This window comes from Podarcis cretensis (assembly GCF_951804945.1).
Source record: "Podarcis cretensis genome assembly, chromosome: 2".
In the NCBI taxonomy this organism is placed as follows: domain Eukaryota; kingdom Metazoa; phylum Chordata; class Lepidosauria; order Squamata; family Lacertidae; genus Podarcis; species Podarcis cretensis.
In genome coordinates this window covers 118,246,000-118,267,909 of record NC_137171.1, presented here as the reverse complement: position 1 = coordinate 118,267,909, position 21,910 = coordinate 118,246,000, and the positions used below count along the sequence as shown (strand labels likewise).

The following is a 21,910-nucleotide window of genomic DNA, read 5'->3' as shown; positions in this document are numbered from 1 at the left end:
ATTATTATTATTATTATTATTATTATTATTATTATTATTATTCTCTTGACTTCAGTCTGGCTCCAACCGGAAACCAACACCCAAGATAACAGAGCCTGCAGCTGCTCATCGCAGTACAGTCCCTTGACTGTCTTGGAAAGGTCTTATATTATTGAAGACAGACAAAAAAACAGTCTTATTGTTGCTGATTCCTGCATCGCAGAGGGTTAGACTAGATGCCCCTTAGGATTCCGTCCAACTCTACAATTCTATTATTCTATTACTCGTTAATTCATCACCTTCCATGCAGACTCCCTTGAAATGTGTTGGACCCTCATTCATTGGAGGTTTTTAAACAGAGGCTGGGTGGCAATCTGTCAGTGATTCCTTATCTGAGATACCTGTGTGACAGGGGGTTGGACTAGAGGACCTTCGGAGAGTCCCATTCAAAACACTACTATGATTCTATACAATCATCTCAGCTGTACTCTTACATTTGTATAGAAGGGAACTATTTATGGCAGCATATTGGAGATGTAATAAAAATAATGGTTCTTCGATACATATGTTTATGCAATATCCTATGCTTATGAAGTTTTGGGAGAAAGTCCCTGATTGTTATATTATAAATATTACTTTTTTGGCACGGGGGGGGGGTAGTACTGTCAGAGGATAACATTATTTTAAATTACGTTGGATTTGACAACCTGTCAACGTAAATGGTTTTGCTGTGCCCTTGCTACAGCTAAAAGACTTGAGTCAGTGGAATGATAAATCTATACTCGCCCTTTATTCTGACAACTCTTGCAACAGACAGACAGATAGCTTGTAGACACAGGTTGTGTCTGGACAAATAGAATGACATTTGGAATACATTTATAAAAAAATACAGTGGGTTAAATAGATAGGTAGATAGATAGATAGATAATTTATTACGGTTGGAGACCAGCTTATAAAACACACTTGGAGGTACAATCCCAGAAAGAAAACAAACAGTTAAAACAATGTACAACAATAAATTATAAATTTATAAATGCGATAAGCATATGGACACTTAAAACTTTAAGATAAGCTACCGCATAGATATGACCCAGAGTCACCCATGGAACCGAGTTTGGGGGTTTTCTTCACGAACTAGTTTGAGTCGGGGGATGGTCTGCGCCTACAGATCTGTACACAGTGGGTTACAAATAAATGTATATGTATTAGAATAATAATTTCACTCATACACCTTTGTATTATGGAATTATAGTGGTTGTTTCTTTTAATGCTCTTTTCCCTTTTTCCGCGTTATTTTGCTCAATCGAAATGTTTTCAATAAAACAGAATTAAAATAAATAAACCAGCAGCAACATCATACTAAGCGAACACTCAAGGCAAAGCTCCATGGTGCTGATGGGAGGGCACCAGCTTGGGGAAGGCTGCATCGTGGCATCTTACGTTGGCAGCCTTTCAGCTGTCACAAGACTCTGAAAATGCTTCTCCCACCCCACCGCCTTCTCCGCCTCCCGTTAAAAGGGTTAAGGAGAGCGAGCCTTCGTTCCTAGAGGGGGCGCGAGAGCCTCTTCCGGCTTCGCTCAACCTTGGCTGGAGGACCCGAGAGAGCAGGGCAGCTGGTGGGCGGTGATGTCGGTGAGTGTGAAAAGCGCCCGCTTTCGGGTTCAGCAGAGCCCTTCGTCAGGCTGGAGGCTAAGCAGAGCAAGGGGCAGAGGAGAGAGGAGAGGGGTGGGGGAAAGGCCCTGGCGATGCTGCGGCCACAAAGCCCGCATTTAATGCATTTAATCCCAGTCTTCTATGGGGAGGAGACTGCAAGCTCAGTTGGGTAAGGGCGTAGTAGTTTGCTCTGCAAGTTTCAGGTTACACCGAGGGCTGCTGGGAGAAAAGAGAACACAATGGCTGACCCCTCGTTTGTTTTAATATATATATATATATATATATATATATATATATAATAGATAAATAAAATTGACTTGTCTCCACAGCCCCAGATGGAAATCTGCAATCTCCTCCAACACTCCCTCTTAAAACTGTTACTAAATACTATATTTTTATATACCTGTTGTTTTGTCCATGGAGTTTGGTTTTGGCCAAGCTGCGGGAGGCAGTGGAAGACAGGAGTGCCTGGCGTGCTCTGGTCCATGGGGTCACGAAGAGTCAGACACGACTAAACGACAACAACAAATACTATATTTAATAACGCACGCCTTCTTGTTTGCTTAGCAGCCAGTCTCTTGACAGCAGGAAGCGGAAAAGTTGGCCTCTGTTTTCCGATATTTTGGTTGTTGTGTCCAAATCGATGCCTTGCTATGAGGATCATTTGAGACTCGCTATTTTTGAGTGTTTGGGGGATTCGGTCACATTGGCACAGCCAATAGAGGTTTCCCAACTGACGTTACCGGCTCAAACCACAGCAAAATCTTGACAGTGCAGGGAGGAAGCAGCAAAGTCATCAATTTTCTCAACTGAAATTGAAGTTTTTTTGTGGGGGCGGGGCGGGAACGCAGATGAAAACACAGACTATCATAATTCAACAGCAACAACAATCTCTTCTTAAGATTTGGAAACATGCATGTTGCTGAATATTGACCTTATTCTTTGTTTCCATTTGGCAGAAGCATTCCCCATGAAGAATATTGATTTATGATTATACCCTGCAGAGAGAGTGTAATATTTTCAGGCAATGCATTGATTTTTGGAGGGAACAAGTACTTGGAGTGCTTCTGGCTCAGCTCCGTTTTTTACTTCAGTGTCTGCTGAGCTGAGAAATGTGGCCGCCTGGGTCTCCAACTACAGTCTGTATTAGCAGGACTGAAGCAGAAGGGGATTCAGTGCACCTGGAATCAGAGAAAGGAAGAGAAAAGGGCCTTTCTGTCGATGTAGTCAAGATTACTAGGAAATTCTATCAAAGACGGAGTGCTCCAGGCGTATTATGAAAAAGATCTTAAAATAGATGATGAGAGGATTATAATTTTAAAAGAGGTCTTGAAGAAGAGAGAGGATTACAGTGGTACCTCGGGTTACATATGCTTCAGGTTACATACGCTTCAGGTTACAGAATCCGCTAACCCAGAAATAGTACCTTGGGTTAAGAACTTTGCTTCAGGATGAGAACAGAAATCATGCTCCGGTGGCGTGGCAGCAGCAGGAGGCCCCATTAGCTAAAGTGGTGCTTCAGGTTAAGAACAGTTTCAGGTTAAGAACGGACCTCTGGAACAAATTAAGTACTTAACCCAAGGTACCACTGCATAAATTTTTGACAGAGGCCCTTTAAAAGAAAAATGTATGCTTCAAATGGGAATTCCCTGATGGGATTTTCTTTACTTATAAAGACAAAAAACAGGTGTGTAGATTTAGACAGAACTATATCGGAAACAGATTCAAAAGAAGGGAAATTACCCATTGCTTTTTTTTAATATGGTGTCCAATGTCCCCTCCCATCAGGGCAAGAGGGTATTTCAACAGTCAAAGCTTTCCCCAAAGGATCCTGGGAACTGTAGTTTGTTAAGCATCCTCAGAGTTCGTAGGAGTCCCCTCCCCATATTCTCCTCACAGAGCTATAATTCTCAGAGTGGTCCTCTTTCCTTTTCTGCAGCTCCTTACTGAACAAGATCTCTGCTGCTCTGTTGCTAGGTTCTGAGTCCACAGAAGCAAAAAAAAATGAATCTCCCTGAGACAGAGGACGCTCTTCAAGACACTTGGCAGGGATTGCTCTTCCAGGATATCAAGCAAGAGGCCGATGATGGAGTTGCCACCTTCTCAGGCAAGGATCCTCTTTGCTTGATTTGCCCTCTCATTCTATCCTGGGCCTCCCCCCCCCCCCGAATTTGACCCCGAAGGATCAGTATCGACCACTTTGGGAAACTGTGCTCTAGAGATGGGGAACAATAGAAATTCTGCTGTTAATCACCATGATTACTGGTCATTTACAGATCTAATCGCCATGAATTTAGAGTCACACATACCCTGCTTGGTTTGTTTTTAAAGCCAGAGATTATTTAATTATTTGATGTATGTATTATCCCACCTTTCTACCACGGCAGCTTACAGGTCAGTACAGTCAAACTTCGGCTCCTGAATGGCTCTGTTTCCCGTTGCTCGGTCCCAGCGCCTGCCAACCTAGCAGTTCGAAAGCACCCCCAGGTGCAAGTAGATAAATAGGGACCGCTTACTAGCGGGAAGGTAAACAGTGTTTCCGTGTGCTGCGCTGGCTCGCCAGATGCAGCTTGTCACGCTGGCCATGTGACCCGGAAGTGTCTTCGGACAGCGCTGGCCCCGGCCTCTTAAGCGAGATGGGCGCGCAACCCCAGAGTCGGATACGACTGGCCCGTACGGGCAGAGGTACCTTTACCTTTACCTTTAAGTTTATATAGGAAGATATGATGTTTCAGGTGGGGCTTCCAAGCAGGTTGCAGTAGTCTAATTAGGATGCAATTCAGGCATGTGGCACCGTCACTGTTTCCATGCAGCTGTTCCTAGTGTAAAGTCAGAGCTTGCTTGCTTCCTTTCTCTGTCCCTCCATCTCTCTCTCAAAAAAAGACGCACATTGCAATTCTGTTCTTCTTCCAGCAGGTGATGAGTGGATGTGTGGGAATGAGCCAAATCAGGCTGGAAATCCTACGGAAATGGAACCACATGCGATGCTACTGAGAGGAGCGGAACAGAATTTATCTTGGAGCCCCAATCTGGGAGATGAAGCCTCTGAGAGCCAGCAGGGAAACTGCCTAGCAGAAGAGGAGGACAACTTGATTGATCACCAGGGCAGGTACGAGGAACTGGAGGACAGAATATTACAGCAGGGTCTCCCCGAGGATCAGCACGAAAAAGGACCCCTTGGGTGTGTAGAAGTCTTAAGGGAGACGTCTGATCTTCTGGCACATGGAATAATCCAAGCCAACAGGGCTCTGTTCAAATGCCCAGATTGTGGCCAAAACTTTAACAGTAGATCGGTCCTCGTTAAACATCAGAGGATCCACACGGGAGAGAAGCCGTTCAAATGCTCCGTTTGTGGGAAGGGCTTCCGCCAACACTCTCACCTTGTGAACCACGAGAGAATTCACACCGGAGAGAAACCGTACAGCTGTCCCAGCTGCGGGAAAAGCTTTGGTGACCCCTCGCACCTCATCAGGCACAAGAGGACCCACATGAGAGAGAGGCCGTACAAGTGCTTGGTGTGTGGAAAGAGTTTCTGCACAGGGAACGAGCTTCTCATGCATGAGAGAATCCACACGAGCGAGAAACTGTGCCAGTGCGCTGCCTGTGGGCAAAGCTTCACCAGGATGTCGGTCCTCATTAGCCACCAGAGGATGCATACAGGGGAGAAGCCACACAAATGCTCCGAGTGCGAGAAGTGCTTCCAATACAATTCGCAGCTCGCAAAACATCAGAGAATCCACACAGGAGAGAAGCCCTACGAATGCTCTGAGTGTGGGAAGTGCTTCCGGCAGCATTCCCAGCTCGTGAACCACCAGGGCATCCACACGGGCGAGAAGCCCTACAAATGCCCTGAGTGCGGGAAGTGCTTCCGGCAGCAGTCGCAACTTGTGAAACACCAGAGAATCCACACGGGAGAGAAGCCCTACAAGTGTGCGGAGTGCGGAAAATGCTTCCGGCAGCACTCTCAGCTTGGGAGCCACCAGAGAATCCACACAGGGGAGAGGCCATATGCGTGTTCGGATTGTGGGAGGGCCTTCAGCGACCCGTCTCACCTCAACAGACACAAAAGAACCCATACCGGAGAAAAACCTTGCGAGTGCTCTGTTTGCGGGAAGAGCTTTAGCACCAGTGCCTATCTTACTACTCACATGAGAATCCACACAGGAGAGAAACCGTATCAGTGCTCAGAGTGTGGGAAAAGCTTCAACCACAATTCAGGTCTCCTTGCCCATGAGAGAATCCACAGGGGAGAGAAACCATATAAATGCCCGGAATGTGGCCAAAGCTTTAGCAGCAGATCAGTCCTCATTAAACATCAGAGAATCCACACGGGAGAGAAACCTTTCAAATGCTCCATTTGCGGGAAGGACTTCCGCCAGCACTCGCAGCTCATGAACCATGAGAGAACCCACACGGGGGAGAAACCCTTTAGCTGCCCCGACTGCGGGAAAAGCTTCGGAGACCCCTCGCACCTGATCAGGCACAAGAGGACCCACACACGAGACAGGCCATACAAATGCCTGGCCTGTGGGAAGAGTTTCTGCACAGGGAACGAGCTACTCGTGCATGAAAGGACCCACACGAGCGACAGGCCGTGTCGGTGCTCGGAATGCGGGAAGTGCTTCCGGAGGAGGTCGGCCCTTATCAGTCACCAGAGAATCCACACGGGAGAAAAGCCGTACAAATGCTCCGAGTGCGGGAAGTGCTTCCGAGAGCGCTCCCCGCTTGTAAAACACCAGAGAATCCACACAGGGGAGAAACCGTACACGTGTTTGGAGTGTGGGAAATGCTTCCGTCAGCTCTCACAGCTTGTGAACCACCGGAGAATCCACACGGGGGAGAGGCCATTCGTGTGTCCCGAATGTGGGCGGAACTTCAGCGACCCCTCGCACCTCTTCAGGCACAAGAAAATCCATCTAGCACGAGAAACATTGTAAAGGTTTGCATCGTCTACCTTCTTCCTCATCTGAGAATCCAAATCATTGAGTTAGGAGAGAAACCGTATCAGCAATCCGAGAGTGCAGGGTAAAAGCTTCAACCACGTTTATGGCTCCGCAGCAGAGAGAAACTGTACAAAGGAACAGATTGCAGGAAAAGCTTCCATGGTGGCTGACGGATCATTGCACACAGGAAAGCAAAAACGGTGCAGAAACAAGATTACGAGGGCAGATTTTTTTAGCCAGGCTGAGCTAGTTTCTCACCAGAGCAGGCTTGGTCTCAAAACTGTCCACCTCCAGCAAACACTTAAAAGGGCTGAAACTTACTTATGACCACCCAGCAACAAACGTGAGGCCTACCAGTCACAAGGTGCAAGGGCAGAGCCAGTCGCAAAATGGTGGCAGATCTGAGATGAAGTTCAGCACAATCAGCTGAAAACCACTTCTCCCTGATCTCTGTTTCTAAATTCTTTGCCTTAGCAATTTCTTCGTAACAGAGTTCCATGGTTCAGCTTTCCTCAAGCTGTGAGCAGTATCATGGAAGAATCATGATAGCTTCGTTTTAGGCAGAATTTTGCTCTAAGTGGAGACGTCAAATTATTTCATGTTTCTTTTCTCTCCATGCACCTCTCACAAGTACTTTTATTCATCTCCTGCTATTTCTTCTCCTTTCCTCCCTTCACCGTTCCCTATGCCCACCCCAAGCTGCCAGTTTCTTTCAGTCCTCCTATAACATATTTCTTCCTTTTTTCCTTTCATTGCTATTCTCAGGTGTGTGGGGATTTCTTAGGGGGAGGGCGAAATATTATTATTGTTATTTGAAATACTAACCTTTGAATATCTGATTTCCCTCAATATTTCCTCTGGCTGTTTCCCTCCAGAGGAAGGAGATCTTCATTTCTTCCTGCTCCTCTAAATTTGTCTCCCAGGAAACTTGACCCGGTGTGCAATAAAATTATGGTGCTGATTATGGTGCGGACATTGGTCCAACAGTTCGGGAACCAGGCAGGCGAGTGAGGAGAAAGCACTGGGGAGGTGATGGTGCTGAGTCCCACCTGAGAGTGGGTTGAGATTCCTGGCCCTCTGTTTTAAGAAATACGGTTTGCCCATGGGCAAAAGAAGCAAAGTTTAATGAACACCTGTTTACACACAGAACATAGGAATAGCCCGCTGGATCAAGCCAGGGGCCTGTCTAGTCCAGCATTCTGTTCTCACAGTGGCCAACCAGATGCATCAATGGGAAGCTAGCTAGCAGGACTGATAAAACTGTCCCTAAATCAGTGGGTGGCACTGTGGTCTAAACCACTGAGCCTCTTGAGCTTGCCTAAGGTTGGTAGTTCGAATCCCCGTGACGGGGTGAGCTCCCGTTACACTGCCCCAGCTCCTGCCAACCTAGCAGTTTGAAAGCACAATAGCGCGAGTAGGTACCACTGTGGCGGGAAGGTAAACGGCTTTTCCGTGCACACTGGCACTCGTCACAGTGCCAGAAGCTGTTTAGTCATGCTGGCCATATGACTTGGAAAGCAGTCAGTGGACAAACACCGGCTCTCTTGGCCTGAAAGCGGAAATGAGTGCTGCACCCAAAGTCAAATTCGACTGGACTTAACCAGAGGTCCTTTACCTTTACCCCCAAATCAGCCATAAATTTATAAGCTAAAAAGGTGTGGGTTTTGGACTATTGCAGAATGGTAGGGTGTGTGAAAGTAAGATGCTGAGACTGTTGTGGGTCAAAATTTTAATAACTTGGGGTTGGAAATATATTAAAATTTTGATCCACAACAGTCTCCGTATCAACTTACTGGTGCTGATAGGTTTGTTCAGGGTGGTCACGTAGTATGAATATAGCAGCCACACAATCCCTGCTGGGCTGTAGAGCTCTTCTTCCAACAAGGATGAGCCTGACAGGCTGGATTGGACAGGAGGCCCAGCCAGCATCCTGCTTTCCTAGTGGCCAAACAGATGCCCAATAGAACCCCAAAAGCAGGACCTGCATGTAATAGCACTTTGCCCACTTGCGATTCCTAGCAGCTGTTATCCAGAGGTAAACTACCTCTGGCAGTGGAGGTACAACTTACGCCCCATGAATTTGATTTAAAGCCATTGCATCCTGCAGCAGCGAGTTCCATAGTTAAACTCTGTGCTTGCCCTGAATCTTCCAACATCCTGCTTTGCTGGATGTCCCCGAGTTATTAAAATGTGTTCTGAGAATGTAAGAGCAGCTGGATCAGGCCAAGGAGCCCATCTGGTCCAGCTTCCTTAATTCCTCCAAACATCTAGCCAGAGTCCTCTGGGTGGGCCTTAGCAGAGCATAAAGGACACAGCCCTCTCATGTAACTGATACCCAGAGGTAGACTAGCCCTAGAGATGGAGTCTCCATTCGGCAGCCATGGCTAATAGCCTTTGCTTAGGGTTGCCAAAAGTTGTTGAGCTTTTTTTAAGACAACCCCCAGATTCAGGACAAGGCGCCACCTTTCAGAAATTCACCCCGGACATCAATTCCACCTTTGAAATGTGAAATCCCAGTCCGGGAAAATCAGGATGCATTAGCAGCCCTATCTTTGAAAAACATTCTCCCACACATTAGTTATGTGATTGCCACCTTTATTCTAGAATCTTTATTTTACCATTTTTTAACAGGTGTGGGTAGAGAGACTCCTGTTAAGCTCATGTTGGATTGAAGAATTGTTCCTTTCCCAGTCATGAGAGCACTGTGTTGGTGGTTCAGGAGGGAGAAACTTGCAGGTGTGGTCCATGTTGAATTATTCCATATTTCTGAAGCTATGTATAATCCATGGAGAAATAAGTATTTGCGGGGGGGGGGGGGGGGGAATTCAGCATGAGTTTGACCAAGCTGTGGGAGGCAGTGGAAGACAGGGGTGCCTGGCGTGCTCTGGTCCATGGGGTCATGAAGAGTCGGACATGACTAAATGACGACAACGGGGGGGGGGGGGGGATTTGCTTTCAGGTAGTCAAAATTCTAGAACTTTTGGGGGGAGTTTTGCTACCTGAATAAATCATCACCTTGCTTGGCGTAACCTAGTCCGCCGTTTATTTCTGTTTTGCAAAAATATATGGTAAATTATGGGGAGAAAGGAGGAGATATGCCGGACCCTGCAGCTAGCTTCCAGCCCTGGGATCTCTGATGGACCCTTACTGGGTTCTGTGATTTCAGCAAGCATCACCCACATTGTCTCTCAAGCACCTCTGAATCCACAAGGACTAGAAATTTGCATTTTTAAAAACTGACTTCCTTAGGAGACTTGAGTTGTGTCTTTCCTCATATTCTCTTTTTGGTGTGCCTACATTCACAGCCTGTGCAGAACTGTACTTATGGTTTAACACATCATCCACAAATAAAAAAAATATTTTGGAAAGAGCAGCAGATTTGTGTATGTATGTTTTCTTACTGCCAGTTTCGTAAGCTTTATTCCAGCCTTCCAGCTCCCACCCAATTATATAACTCTTGATTTGTTTTCCTGCATTTTCTGACTTGTCACTGAAGCTGCAGGCAGTGACAAACTACCCAGACCCGGTTCCAGCCTCCATTTTTCCTAATATTTTATTACATTTTTAAATCCTGAACTGGGAGTTCTCCACACCGCAACATTTTATTGCAGAGCCCATTTGCTCCCCCCTTCCTTAACCAGATAGAATCACAGTCACAAATGCACCAATTGAAGTTTGCTTTAAAAAGGAATTCATTCCAGTTCAAGTTTGACCCGTTACAAAACAAAGTTCACAGTTCATCTAAAATAGGGTTTCCCAAACTTTGGTCTCTCTCCAGCTGTTTTTGGACTATAACTCCCATCATCTCTAGCTAGTAGAACCAGTAGTCAAGGATGATGGAAATGGTAGTCCAAAAAAACAGGTGGAGACCCAAGTTTGGGAAGCCCTGATCCTTGGCAATCTCCCCCCAAAAGTATTCAGAAGTTTACCTGCTGCTGTGCTGAAGTATAAAATATACTAATAAAGCATTGGCACACACAGAGTGGAGTATGAATTGTTTATTTCCCCCCAAAAATTGCAATCTGTAAACTTAAAGGCCCAAACCGTTGGATTTCTGAAAGAATGCCATGGGCCTCAGATTGTGACATGACAGAAGATGGTCCGATGAACTAGAAATCACCCAAGATTTCTGAACTAATTCACTGAACACTGTTCAACCAATGCACTTAACCCTGACACATGGGAAGATGCCTATTTTCCAGCTGTTTTCCTAGCCACTAGACATACATATATTATTATTTTTTTGGGGGGGGGGTCAGAATTAGGCCAGACGAAACCAGTCTTCTTTCCCCAGCCCCTCGCCACACACAATCGGTGTTTTGTGGTGTCAAGAAACGTCTCCTTCCCACTGGCGTCTCTCCCAAAGCTCCGATTTCAACTTTTGAACTTCTTCTTGCGGGGGCCTGCTTGTCTCTTTGCCCTTTTGGTGCCTGCTTGCAAATCCACCTCCATGGGATCCCCTCTCTCCCCCCGCGCGACACTTTTATCCGCCGCTGGCTCTGCCGCCTCTCCGTCGCCGCTCCTTCCCTTGGCTGCTGGGTTTTTCTCCGGGAAAAGCTCAGGCGGGTACAAGTCGCTCATGCTGTCGTCCGTTCCGCTGCTCTCGCTGCTGGACGGGTGCTCCCAGGATCCCTTCCGATCGGACTGCCGGTGGATCCCTGCCGGTGGATCATCCCGGGTGGCACGGGGCTTCCGGAGCAAGCAGGCGGGGACGTACTTCGTGCCCTCCTTCTCGCATTCTTCGTACCGTCTCAGCGCCTTCTGATAGCGCCGGCCTTGCACGTGGCGCAGGACGTGCGCCGGGATCCTGTTGATGTGGCGGAGGGTGAGCTTGCAGAAGAGCTGCCCCGGGCTTTTGGTGCTGGCCACGATGTGCGGCCCGTACTCGCCGTAGTCCAGCGCCCCGGCCGCCCGGACCAGCCGAGAGTACTTCTTGCCATTCGTGTAGGCCTGGAGCTCCGGCAGCCGGCAGGGCAGCTCGTGGCCGGTCAGGGCGCAGCGGACTTTGTCCCCCGCCGGCAGGAGGCGCAGCGCGGGATGCTCCCGCAAGAAGCGCCGCACGGCGTCTGCCGGACCCTCGCGCGCCGCCTCGCACATGGCCGCTGTGGGAGGGGCTACGGCGGCCGCGAGGGAAATAAGGAGCGGCGGCAGCCAATCAGGGCCGCCCAGGCTGCCGCTCCTAGAGTAGCGGGAAACGATCGCAGGCCTGGCACTCATAAACACTTCCGGCTCCCTGCCCTCACCTGAGCCATATGCGGGGCGAAAAGAGAGGGTTTATCACGAGGCGTCCTTCTCTCCTGTGTGCGTGAGGAGCTGCTTTCTCAATAATAGTAACAGTAATAGTAATGGTGGTGATGATGTTTGGGTGACAACTCCGTACAGGAATCTTGGCGAAAGAAAGACTTTGGCGGCGAAGGGGTTCCCTGTGTGCTTTGTTTATTGTTACTGATTAAATTTGTATACTGCCCTATACCTGCAGGTCTCAGGGTAATTCACCATCTAAAATCACAATCTAATAACAAAAAATACGTAATAAAAATAAAAACAAAAACAATCCATTAACCCACCCACCCCATTTTGTGGCGGAAGCACTTCCTCAATCCTTTGTGTTTTGCCTGGGTGGGATTTTTTATTTTATTTTAAAGAAATATATTTTTATTCTAGATTTTTTTTTTAAAAAAAGCTGGTTTTTATATATATGCGTGTTTTTGCTTAAAATATTTTAAGTCGCTTTGAACTGCTGTGTCAAAAGACGGCTAATAATTTTAATAAGTAATAAGAGGGACTGATAGTTAACCCCCTCTGAAAACCATAGACCTGTGAGAATGATAGAGATCACCCAACAAGCACCTTTAACAAACAGCAGGTTCCCAATATTCTTTAAACAGTCCCATGACTGAAAATGAAAGTAGCAACCCACCGCCGTAATGTTGCATTTGGAGAGCATTTGCTTCCTTTTAATCCGGTATTCAGGGTAGCAGACAGGGAAATGTGTGACTGTGGTGCTTAAAAATGGGTCTGGGCCTCAGTGAAATAAAATTCCTAATTGGCTGAATATCAAAAATGAAAAACTTTCGTTTCCAGAAATGTGAGGCATGGATACCAGTGGTACATAATATTCAGTGATTTCCCTGGGCTGGAAATGTCTTCCTATATACATAAAAAGGTAGGGCTGTCGTTACAAGTTCATACGACTACCTCTCGGGGGACAAGCTATCTCCAACATACAACAGCACAGCAGCGCAGGTGCCAGGCAGCTGTTTAAAGGAGAGTGGGAGGTGTGCTGCGTTAAACACTGCCGCAGCCACCTTTAACAGCCAGGGAGGTGCTTCTGAGATCCATAGAATTACGTATAAAATTATAGAGCTGGAAGGGACCCCAGGGGCATTGCAGGAATCTCAGCTAAATCCATGACAGATGCCCATCGAACCTCTGCTTTAAAAACTTCAAGGAAGTCCACCATCTCTCAAGGTAGACTGTCCCCTGTCAAACAACTCTTACCGTCAGGGAGTTCTTCCTGATGTTAGTCAGAATCTCCTTTCTTGTAACTTGAAGCCATTGCTTCAGATTTTACCCTCTGGGGCACAAGAAAACAATATTGCTCCCTCTTCCATGTGAGAACCCTTGAGATATTTGAAGATGGCAATCATATTTCCTCTCATAGAATCATAGAGTTGGAAGAGACCACAAGGGCCATCGAGTTCAACCCCCTGCCAAGCAGGAAACACCATCAGAGCACTCCTGACATATGGTTGTCAAGCCTCTGCTTAAAGACCTCCAAAGGAGACTCCACCACACTCCTTGGCAGCAAATTCCACTGTCGAACAGCTCTTACTGTCAGGAAGTTCTTCCTAATGTTTAGGTGGAATCTTCTTTCTTGTAGTTTGGAGCCATTGCTCCGTGTCCGCTTCTCTGGAGCAGCAGAAAACCACCTTTCTCCCTCCTCTATGTGACATCCTTTTATATATTTGAACATGGCTATCATATCACCCCTTAACCTCCTCTTCTCCAGGCTAAACCTCCTCTTCTCTCAGTCTCGTCTTATCCAATCTAAACATACCCAACTTCCTCAACTGTTCTTCACAAGGCTTGATTTCCTGTTGTTTCCACCAAGAGCTCCTGAAGGAGTTTTAAACTCCAAAACCCACAGAGCAAACTACAATAAAGAAATTTGCTTCACTGAACACCAGAGCTTCCCACTTTTTTTGTCCTGTCCTTTTAAGGTGTTTGGCCCCAGCCCCCATTCTGCGGCATACTCAAATCTTAGAGGGACAAAACAAGATGTAATATGCATCCCTTGTAAAACAAGATCTTTTTATTTTTAATTTCCAGATTTCCTTAGTTTCAGAAGCTGCGGTCTTTGCCTATAGATACCAGGCTGCTTTGTAACTGAGCCAGAACACATTCAAACTGAGGCACTTGCACCAAGGCCACCTGCACACAATCCATTTATAATGCACTTTCAAAAATCATGGCTTCCCTCCAAAGACTTCTGGGAATTGCGGTTTGCTAAGGGTGCTGAGAGTTGATAGGAGACCCCACTATTCCCCATCCAGAGTTACTATTCCCATATTATTATTATTATTACTGTTTACTAAATTTGTACATCTGGGGGTGGAGCAAGGGTCTCCTAACAACTCTTTAACAAACTACAGCTCCCAAAATTATTTTTGGGAAGCCATGACACTTCAAAGTGGTATCATGGCGTCTTAAAATGTGTGGCGTAAATATGGCCAAAGTTCTGAAACATAACAATTATGACTTGGGGGGCGGGAATGGGCTGCTAGAACTTTCTGGAGGTTTGAGGAAAGGTGAAACCAGGGATTGGGGGGGTGGTGGCCTGCTGTGAGCACTCTAAATGTTGCTGAACTACAATTCGGCTAAGGGGAGTTCAAATGGATAAGCGGTCTGAAGGGATGTGGCAGGTTTATAAGAAACAGCTTCTACCCCAATGCAGTGGTACCTCGGGTTAAGAACTTAATTCGTTCTGGAGGCCCATTCTTAACGTGAAACTGTTCTTAACCTGAGGTACCACTTTAGCTAATGGGGCCTCCTGCTGCCACCACGCGATTTCTGTTCTCATCCTGAAGCAAAGTTCTTAACCTGAGGTACTATTTCTGGGTTAGCAGAGTCTGTAACCTGAAGCGTATATAACCTGAAGTGTCTGTAACCCAAGGTACCACTGTACAAGAGTTTGTATTTCATTGACACAATGACCCTCTAGGTCTGTGTTGGAGTCCAACTCCCCAGCCAGCATGGTCAGTGGTGAGGGAGGAAGGGAGTTGTAGCCCAGCAAAAATAATTGGGGGGGGGGGGGAAATATCTGGAGGTCCACAGGTTCCCTTCCCCTGCTGTTATGTCCCCTTCTCGGAAGCCTCCTCCTTTAGAACGGTTGTTGAGCTGGAGTTTCCCTGCAACTGGGGCTGCCCCAGAGAATCTCTCCCATGTGGGTTTCTTCCTGTTTAATGAGCTGGGCTGGAGCTGGAAAGCTCTCCGGAAGGGGCTTCTCACCTGTGTGGGTCAATTTGTGCCGCCGGAAGGACGTCCCGTCTCTGTAGCACCGCCCGCAGTCCGAGCACTGATAGGGCTTCTCCCCGGTGTGGATCCTCCGATGCCTCCGCAAGGACGTCCGGGTGCCGAAGCATTTCGTGCACTCGGCGCATTCGTAGGGCTTCTCCCCCGTGTGGGTCTGCCAGTGGATGACCAGGTTGGTCCTCTGGCTGAAGCTGCGCCCGCACTCCGAGCACCCAAAGGCCTTCCCGGCTCCCGCACGTTTCAGGGCGCACTTGGCGAGCGAGCCTTCGCTGCACCCTCGGCCCTCGCGCCCCTCCCTCGCACACACCGGCGATTCCTGCGCGGCCGCTTCCCCTTCGCCAGGGGAGACTCTCTGGTCCTGCTGCTGCTGCTCGCGCCGTTCCCTCACGTGCGTTATGCCGTGCCGGAAAAGGTACTGCGCCTTGCTGAAGCCTTGCGCGCAGACCGAGCACGTGTACGGCTTGTCGCTCGGGTGGCCCTCTTCGTGTTTCAAGAGCTCCTCCATGTTCTGGAAGCCCTTCCCGCAGTCGGCGCACTTGTGGGCTTTGGTGCGCATTTGGGCCGCGATGTGCCTCCTGGCGGCCGTCCAGTCGCTGAAGCGGCGCCCGCACTCGGTGCACTCGTAGGGCTTCTCTCCCGTGTGGATCCTCTCGTGCCTCTTGAAGGAGGTCCTGTCGCTGAAGCTCCTTCCGCACTCGGCGCACTGGAAGGGCCTCTCCCCCGTGTGGGTCCTTCGGTGGCCGCTGAGGTGCGCCTGCTGGCTGAAGCACTTCCCGCAGTCGGAGCAGGCAAACGGCTTCTCTCCCGTGTGCGTCCTTTCGTGGATGATGAGTTTCCCTCGGCTGGCCAGCCTTTTCCCGCACACCAAGCACTGATGCGTCCTCCGTCCCGGAAGACTCGCTTGGTTCGGGACAAGGAGGTCAGGATTCTGCATGAAGGCCTTCATGCTTTCGAAAGCTCCCTCGCTCTGGAAGATTCCCAGCTGAGCCAAATAATCCTCAGGCTTGCCGTAGCCTTCCAGGCAATTAAGGAACTGGACTTGGCTTTCATGCGAGCGGCTCCCCAGTTGCCCCTTGGCGTCTCCTGCCCATGCGCTGCCGAGCGCATCTTCTGGCTCAGCTCTTCTCAACAAAGCCTCACCGCACAGTTCCACATCTCTAGAACTTTCCGGCCCATTCGTCTGCTTCTCATACCCCTTCTCAACCCCTGCCAGAAGAATCAGAGAATTGTGACATAAGATTTTCGTTGGTTTTTAAAATCTTCTGTCTGGTTTTTTTTTAATGCTGCCTGGTGTTTTGTTTTAATTCTGCTGATAGCTTAGCATAGTGTGTGTGTGTGTGTGTGTGTGTGTGTGTGTGTGTGTGGTTTTCGTGTGGTTTGGACTTTCTGTAAGCCACTTTGGGAACCTATTAAAGAGCAGCGTGTAAATCAAATAAGAGTGAATACAAATAAATACCCAAAGAACTCCTTCCTCTGGATCTCTCCTCTCTTTCAGCAGCTCCCTGGACAAATATCTCACTTTCTTCTTCCTCTTCATCCAGCCAGGAGACGAGTTCGGGTTTGAGAAGCCAAAGTCCTTCAGAGGAAACAAAACGAAGAACCATCAGCACAACCTTTTTACTTTTGTGACTTCTCGAAAAGGGCTCCACTCAACCTTACTGGCCCTCTTCAGACACCAGAAAAGTGGCTAGGCTCTTCCACAGGACAGCTACCTGATTCATGGGTCCATTTAGCTCAGTACTGTCTTCACTGACTGGCTGCAGCTATCCGGGGAATCAGGCAAGGAGCCTGTTCTAATCCTGGCTGGAGGTGCGAGGGATTGAAACTGAGACTTTCTGCTCAGCCACAGAGCTGCATCTCTTCCCCACTTTGCCAGGTCTACCCTCAAACGTGGAGCTGACCCCGGCCGCGTTCCCCCTATACATTTAAAGAATTCTTGTATCCCTTCAGCAGCCACAGCTTCCGCACCCAAAACATCCTGGGGACTGTGGTTCTCCTCACAAAGTAACAATTCCCAGACTGGTTTAACAATCAAGCCCTCTTCCTGGGGAATTATGGGACTTTTACGTCAGCGAAGGGAATAGGGGCCTCCTAATAACTCTTGGCACCCTTAATAAACTACAGCTCCCAGAATTCTTTGGGGGCAGCCATGACTATTTAAAGTGCTATCACAGAGCTTAAAATATGAAAGTGTCATCTGTGGGGGTCAGGTGGATTATGAATCTCCTGCCCCCAGCAGGGAAGGTCTTGAAATTCAGCTGCCAAGAACATCTTGAGATGAACCAAACCAATAACCAGTACTCATATTCTGTGCTTTTTGAACAGCGTCCTTACCCAGGGAGACCACGTTCCCGTAATTCTCCAGCATAACTTCCCTGTACAGGGCTTTTTGGCCGGCATCCAGGAGACTCCACTCCGCGCTGGAGAAATACACAGCCACCTCTTCAAAAGTCACCTGCTCCTGAAAGGAGAGAGCACCGTCAACTTCTCAGCAGCGCGATTTCTCATTTGATCACAGCTCTTATCAAGCGAGGGCTGTGCCACTGTTTGCAGGGAGCGTAGGAAAAAGCATGGGATGTGGAGCTGAGCAAAGAATACAGCTTCCTCGCTTGTTTAGGGTTCTAGTCCTCATGGACACCGGTCTTGAAAGACCTACATTGGCTCCCAGTACGTTTCCAAGCACAATTCAAAGTGTTGGTGCTGACCTTTAAAGCCCTAAATGGCCTCGGTCCAGTAAACATGAAGGAGCGTCTCCACTCCCATTGTTCTGCCCGGACACTGAGGTCCAGCGCCGAGGGCCTTCTGGCGGTTCCCTCACTGCAAGAAGCCAAATTACAGGGAACCAGGCAGAGGGCCTTTTCGGTAGTGGCACCCGTCCTGTGGAACGCCCTCCCACCAGATGTCAAAGAGAACAACTACTACCAGACTTTAAAAATACATCTGAAGGCAGCCCTGTTTAGGGAAGCTTTTAATGTTTGATGCATTATTGTATTTTAATATCTTGTTGGAAGCCGCCCAGAGTGGCTGGGGAAGCCCAGCCAGATGGGCGCGGTATTAATAATAATAATAATAATAATAATAATAATAATAATAATATTAATCCACTAGAAAGCAGGCAGAGCTACAGTAGCTCTGTGATGGGGATAGAGGCCCCCTAACAATTCTTTTTCTTATTTTTTAAATAATACTTTTTATTAGTTTTCCATTACAATCCAGTAATAGCCTCATTATAACGATGCCAGTTTACAATACAATTACCAATACCTATCATTCAAATACTGAATTATATAATTTAGATAAAGTGGCCCCCCCACATGCTAAAATTGATGGTTGATGAGTTTCTTGATTTCTGCGTTCCAAAATCTTATTAATTTCAATTACATTCCGGTCATAATAATAATCCCATTATACGACAGCTGCAATATTAATAACTTCTATTCGTGTTGACACATTAAATGATTTATAAAACTACAAGTGAGGCGCTCAAACTATAACCTTGTTCTTCCTGTGTGTGGAAATTATTCTGTCCATGTTATTTCTTCCTGTCCTTGTAAAATATTATGTCTATTCTCTCCCCCCCCCCCCGGTTGTTGCTGTTCTCCATCATGCCTTGGGCAAAGCTGATAGTCTATTGTTTATTGTTGTTCCATAAATTTCTCCCTCGCTCTGTCACGTGCTTCGTTGTTTTGCAACTTTAACAATAGCTGCAAAAGTCACTATGTCCCAATAACCCATTTTCGCCATTTTTCCTCTCACCCTGGGAAGAAGCGCGGTCTGTCAAACTGCAGATGACTCAATAATGAACCTTATCAGTTCCTTGGCAGGTTGACAGACTCCTTTCATCCTACCATCCCTGGAAAGTGGGTTTTTTTTTTGTTTTTTAGGATGCTCAGAATTGCCCCCTAACAATTCTGGGCATCCTAAAAAACAACAACCCACTTTCCATGATTCTTTGGGCGAATTCATGACCGTCTAAAGTGGTGTCTCAGCGCTTCAGAGGTATTGCTCAAATGTCACCTAAGAATGCTCATTCCTCTATGGGAATATTTTGAGATTTTCCCCTTTCAAGGTTTTCTGGACCCCCTTATACAGCGGTACCTCGGGTTAAGAACTTAATTCGTTCCGGAGGTCCATTCTTAACCTAAAACTGTACTTAACCTGAAGCACCACTTTAGCTAATGGGGCCTCCTGCTGTCGTCGTGCCACCAGAGCACAATTTCTGTTCTCATCCTGAAGCAAAGTTCTTAACCCAAGGTACTATTTCTGGGTTAGCAGAGTCTGTAACCTGAAGCATATGTAAACCAAAGTACCACTATAAAGCCTTTTTGTACTTCTGTGGATAGACTGGGGTTACCTAAGCCTGCTGTTGCTTCCCCCTTGTGGGTGGTGCCGTTTTGGCTACTTAAGGAACGGCACCCATTTCCCGAAAATCGAGAAAAAAAGGAACAGCTCAACAGTGGTCAGCAAGAACCCATCTTGCACCTACCTTCTCAACCCCTTCAGATTGCTTGCAGCAAACCATTCTTACCTCTTCTTCTTGCTCCTCACTGCTTCTTTCCCTCGGGAGGAAATTGTCGGCCGCCGTCGCTCGCGAGCCACCCTCTGGCCCAATCGCCCTGACCCAGCTCTGCATTTCTGGGGGCAAGGCCCTCAGGAACTCCTCCAGGGCCACCAGGTCCAAAATCTGCTCCTTGCCGTGTCTCTCGGGCTTCAGCCACCGGCAGCACAGCTCCCAGAGCTGCCGGCAAACTTGTCTCGGCCACTCGGCTTCATGGTGGCTAAATGGCCGGATATATTGATGCCAAGTGTTGGAGACGCTGCTGACCCCATTCGGGGTATCTTCCCCACCTCTCCTCTCAAGGCCCCACATGCTCCCGGCTTGAAGAATGCAAGGACCCGCAGCCCTGCCGGCCAGGTAGCTGGCCTGCTCCTCTTCCGCCATTTTCATCCCCACCTTCGGATCCACCGGCAACTGGAAGCTTGGGGTGTTGGCGCTGCCTTGCTCAGTGGCCATTTTGTGTCTCAGGCCAAGCCGGGCATCTGCGACTGGGGTGACCATTCATGCAATGTTGACTTTTGGAAGGGTGGTTGGGCACCTCAAAACAACACACACCGCAGGCCAAAGAGGCCCAAATTTGTTCCCGGTGAGCTTCTCCCTAAGGAAAGGAGTAAGCACCATTAAAAAGGTTAGGAGAGACTAGCAACATTTTTATTTATTTTTAATTTCTATACCGCTTTATATTTTCAAGAAAAATCTCAAAGCGGTTTACAGCATATTAATTCAATAAAACATAAATAAAACAATCTGAAGTCAAATATAGATTATACAGTGGTACTTCGGGTTAAATACTTAATTCGTTCTGGAGGTCTGTTCTTAACCTGAAACTGTTCTTAACCTGAAGCACCACTTTAGCTAATGAGGCCTCCCGCTGCAGCTGCGCCATCGCTGAAAGATTTCTGTTCTCATCCTGAAGCAAAGTTCTTAACCCAAGGTACTATTTCTGGGTTAGTGGGATCTGTAACCTGAAGTGTATGTAACACGAGGTACCACTTTACAGCCAAAGCAACATAACAGAAAACTAAAATATTATCTTAAAGATTTCAAAATAAAACTTGCTTCTGTCTCCCATGGGAATCTATGGGACTTTGAGCTCAAAATCAGATTGCAATGAAATCTCATCCCAGCTAACTTTACAACGATATATACTCTCAATGAATTTTTCCTGAAAACTATGTTGGCTCAGGTAACGTAACAGCAGAGCACAAAACCTGGAACTGACCTGAGTTAGCTGTTCTGATGCCAACCAACCAACATGAGGTGAGGAGAGAGAAATGTCAGTGCAAAAGACCAGTAGCTGCAAAACCACCAAAGTTTATGGTTTATTTTTTATTTTTTTTGTGTAAAAAAAGTAAAGTTTCTGTTTAGCAATTTTAAATACACATTTTAACATCCTTATAATATCAATCCCTTCTTCTCTTTCCATGGTTCATTTTACATATCATAAATCCCTGCATATTTTATGTAAACTAAACCATTCAGTATTCCATTATTACATCCATCTAAACTTATTTACACTGTTGAATTTATCTTAATGCTGCCACCGTTTTCAGATATACACAATTCTTTCCCCATATATTCAATAAATGTTTCCCAATCTTCTCTAAACGTATGTTCTTCTTGCTTTCTTTTTCTATATGTTAAGTCTGCAAGCTGCGTATATTCATAGCTGTCAACTTTTCCCTTTTTTAAAGGGAAATTCCCTTATTCCAAATAGGATTTCTCACAAGAAAAGGGAAAAGTTGACAGCTATGCGTATATTCTGTCAACTTGAGTTGCCATTCTTCTTTAGCGGGGACCTAGCTCATTTTCCCTTTTTGGGGCTAACAAAACACAGGCCACAGTAGTAGCATACATACTGGTAAATAACTTTTTGGGGGACACTTGGGCATATTACTTTATTTTAAAATCTGCATTTACTGTTGTTTTGAACATGCATTTTACATTTGACTTCCTTTAGTAATGTTTTCTTTTGAAATGCTTCCAATTTATTTTCTGTTGTTATCTTTGATGCATTAAATGATGCATTAAATGAGCTGGCCTCCTTTCCAATGTTTTATTTTGATATCCTTAAGGTATTTTAGCTCTGACATTCTTCAACAACGTTTTATCCTGGATTGTTCTACTTGATGTTTTAAATGTGCTGTAAACCACTTTGAGATCTTTTTTTTTTTTTAAACTGTAAAGCGACATAGAACTGAAATAAATCATAACAATAATTAATATTAATCGGAGTCCCTGA

General features: G+C 46.8%; 3 protein-coding genes across 3 annotated transcripts in view; 1 reads left to right on the top strand and 2 right to left on the bottom strand.

Moving 5' to 3' along the window:
• Positions 1-1,547: 1,547 nt before the first annotated feature.
• LOC307207641 (uncharacterized protein) lies at positions 1,548-7,537 on the top strand. Its single transcript, XM_079961698.1, has 3 exons — positions 1,548-1,611; positions 3,610-3,739; positions 4,549-7,537. The coding sequence occupies exons 1-3, from the start codon at positions 1,606-1,608 to the stop codon at positions 6,567-6,569; spliced, it is 2,157 nt and encodes a 718-aa protein (XP_079817824.1). The 5' UTR covers positions 1,548-1,605; the 3' UTR covers positions 6,570-7,537.
• Positions 7,538-10,558: 3,021 nt separating this feature from the next.
• SURF2 (surfeit 2) lies at positions 10,559-11,807 on the bottom strand. Its single transcript, XM_079964023.1, has one exon. The coding sequence runs from the start codon at positions 11,790-11,792 to the stop codon at positions 10,950-10,952; it is 843 nt and encodes a 280-aa protein (XP_079820149.1). The 5' UTR covers positions 11,793-11,807; the 3' UTR covers positions 10,559-10,949.
• Positions 11,808-13,872: 2,065 nt separating this feature from the next.
• The window catches only part of LOC307209832 (uncharacterized protein), a 30,352-nt gene continuing 22,314 nt past the window's right edge, over positions 13,873-21,910 (bottom strand). The window contains exons 5-8 of the mRNA XM_079965196.1: positions 19,639-20,166; positions 17,445-17,571; positions 16,567-16,686; positions 13,873-16,316 (exon numbers count right to left, since the gene is read on the bottom strand). Coding sequence (XP_079821322.1) covers positions 14,959-16,316; positions 16,567-16,686; positions 17,445-17,571; positions 19,639-20,166 — 2,133 coding nt within the window. The 3' untranslated portion in view covers positions 13,873-14,958. The remainder of the gene's footprint in view (positions 16,317-16,566; positions 16,687-17,444; positions 17,572-19,638; positions 20,167-21,910) is intronic.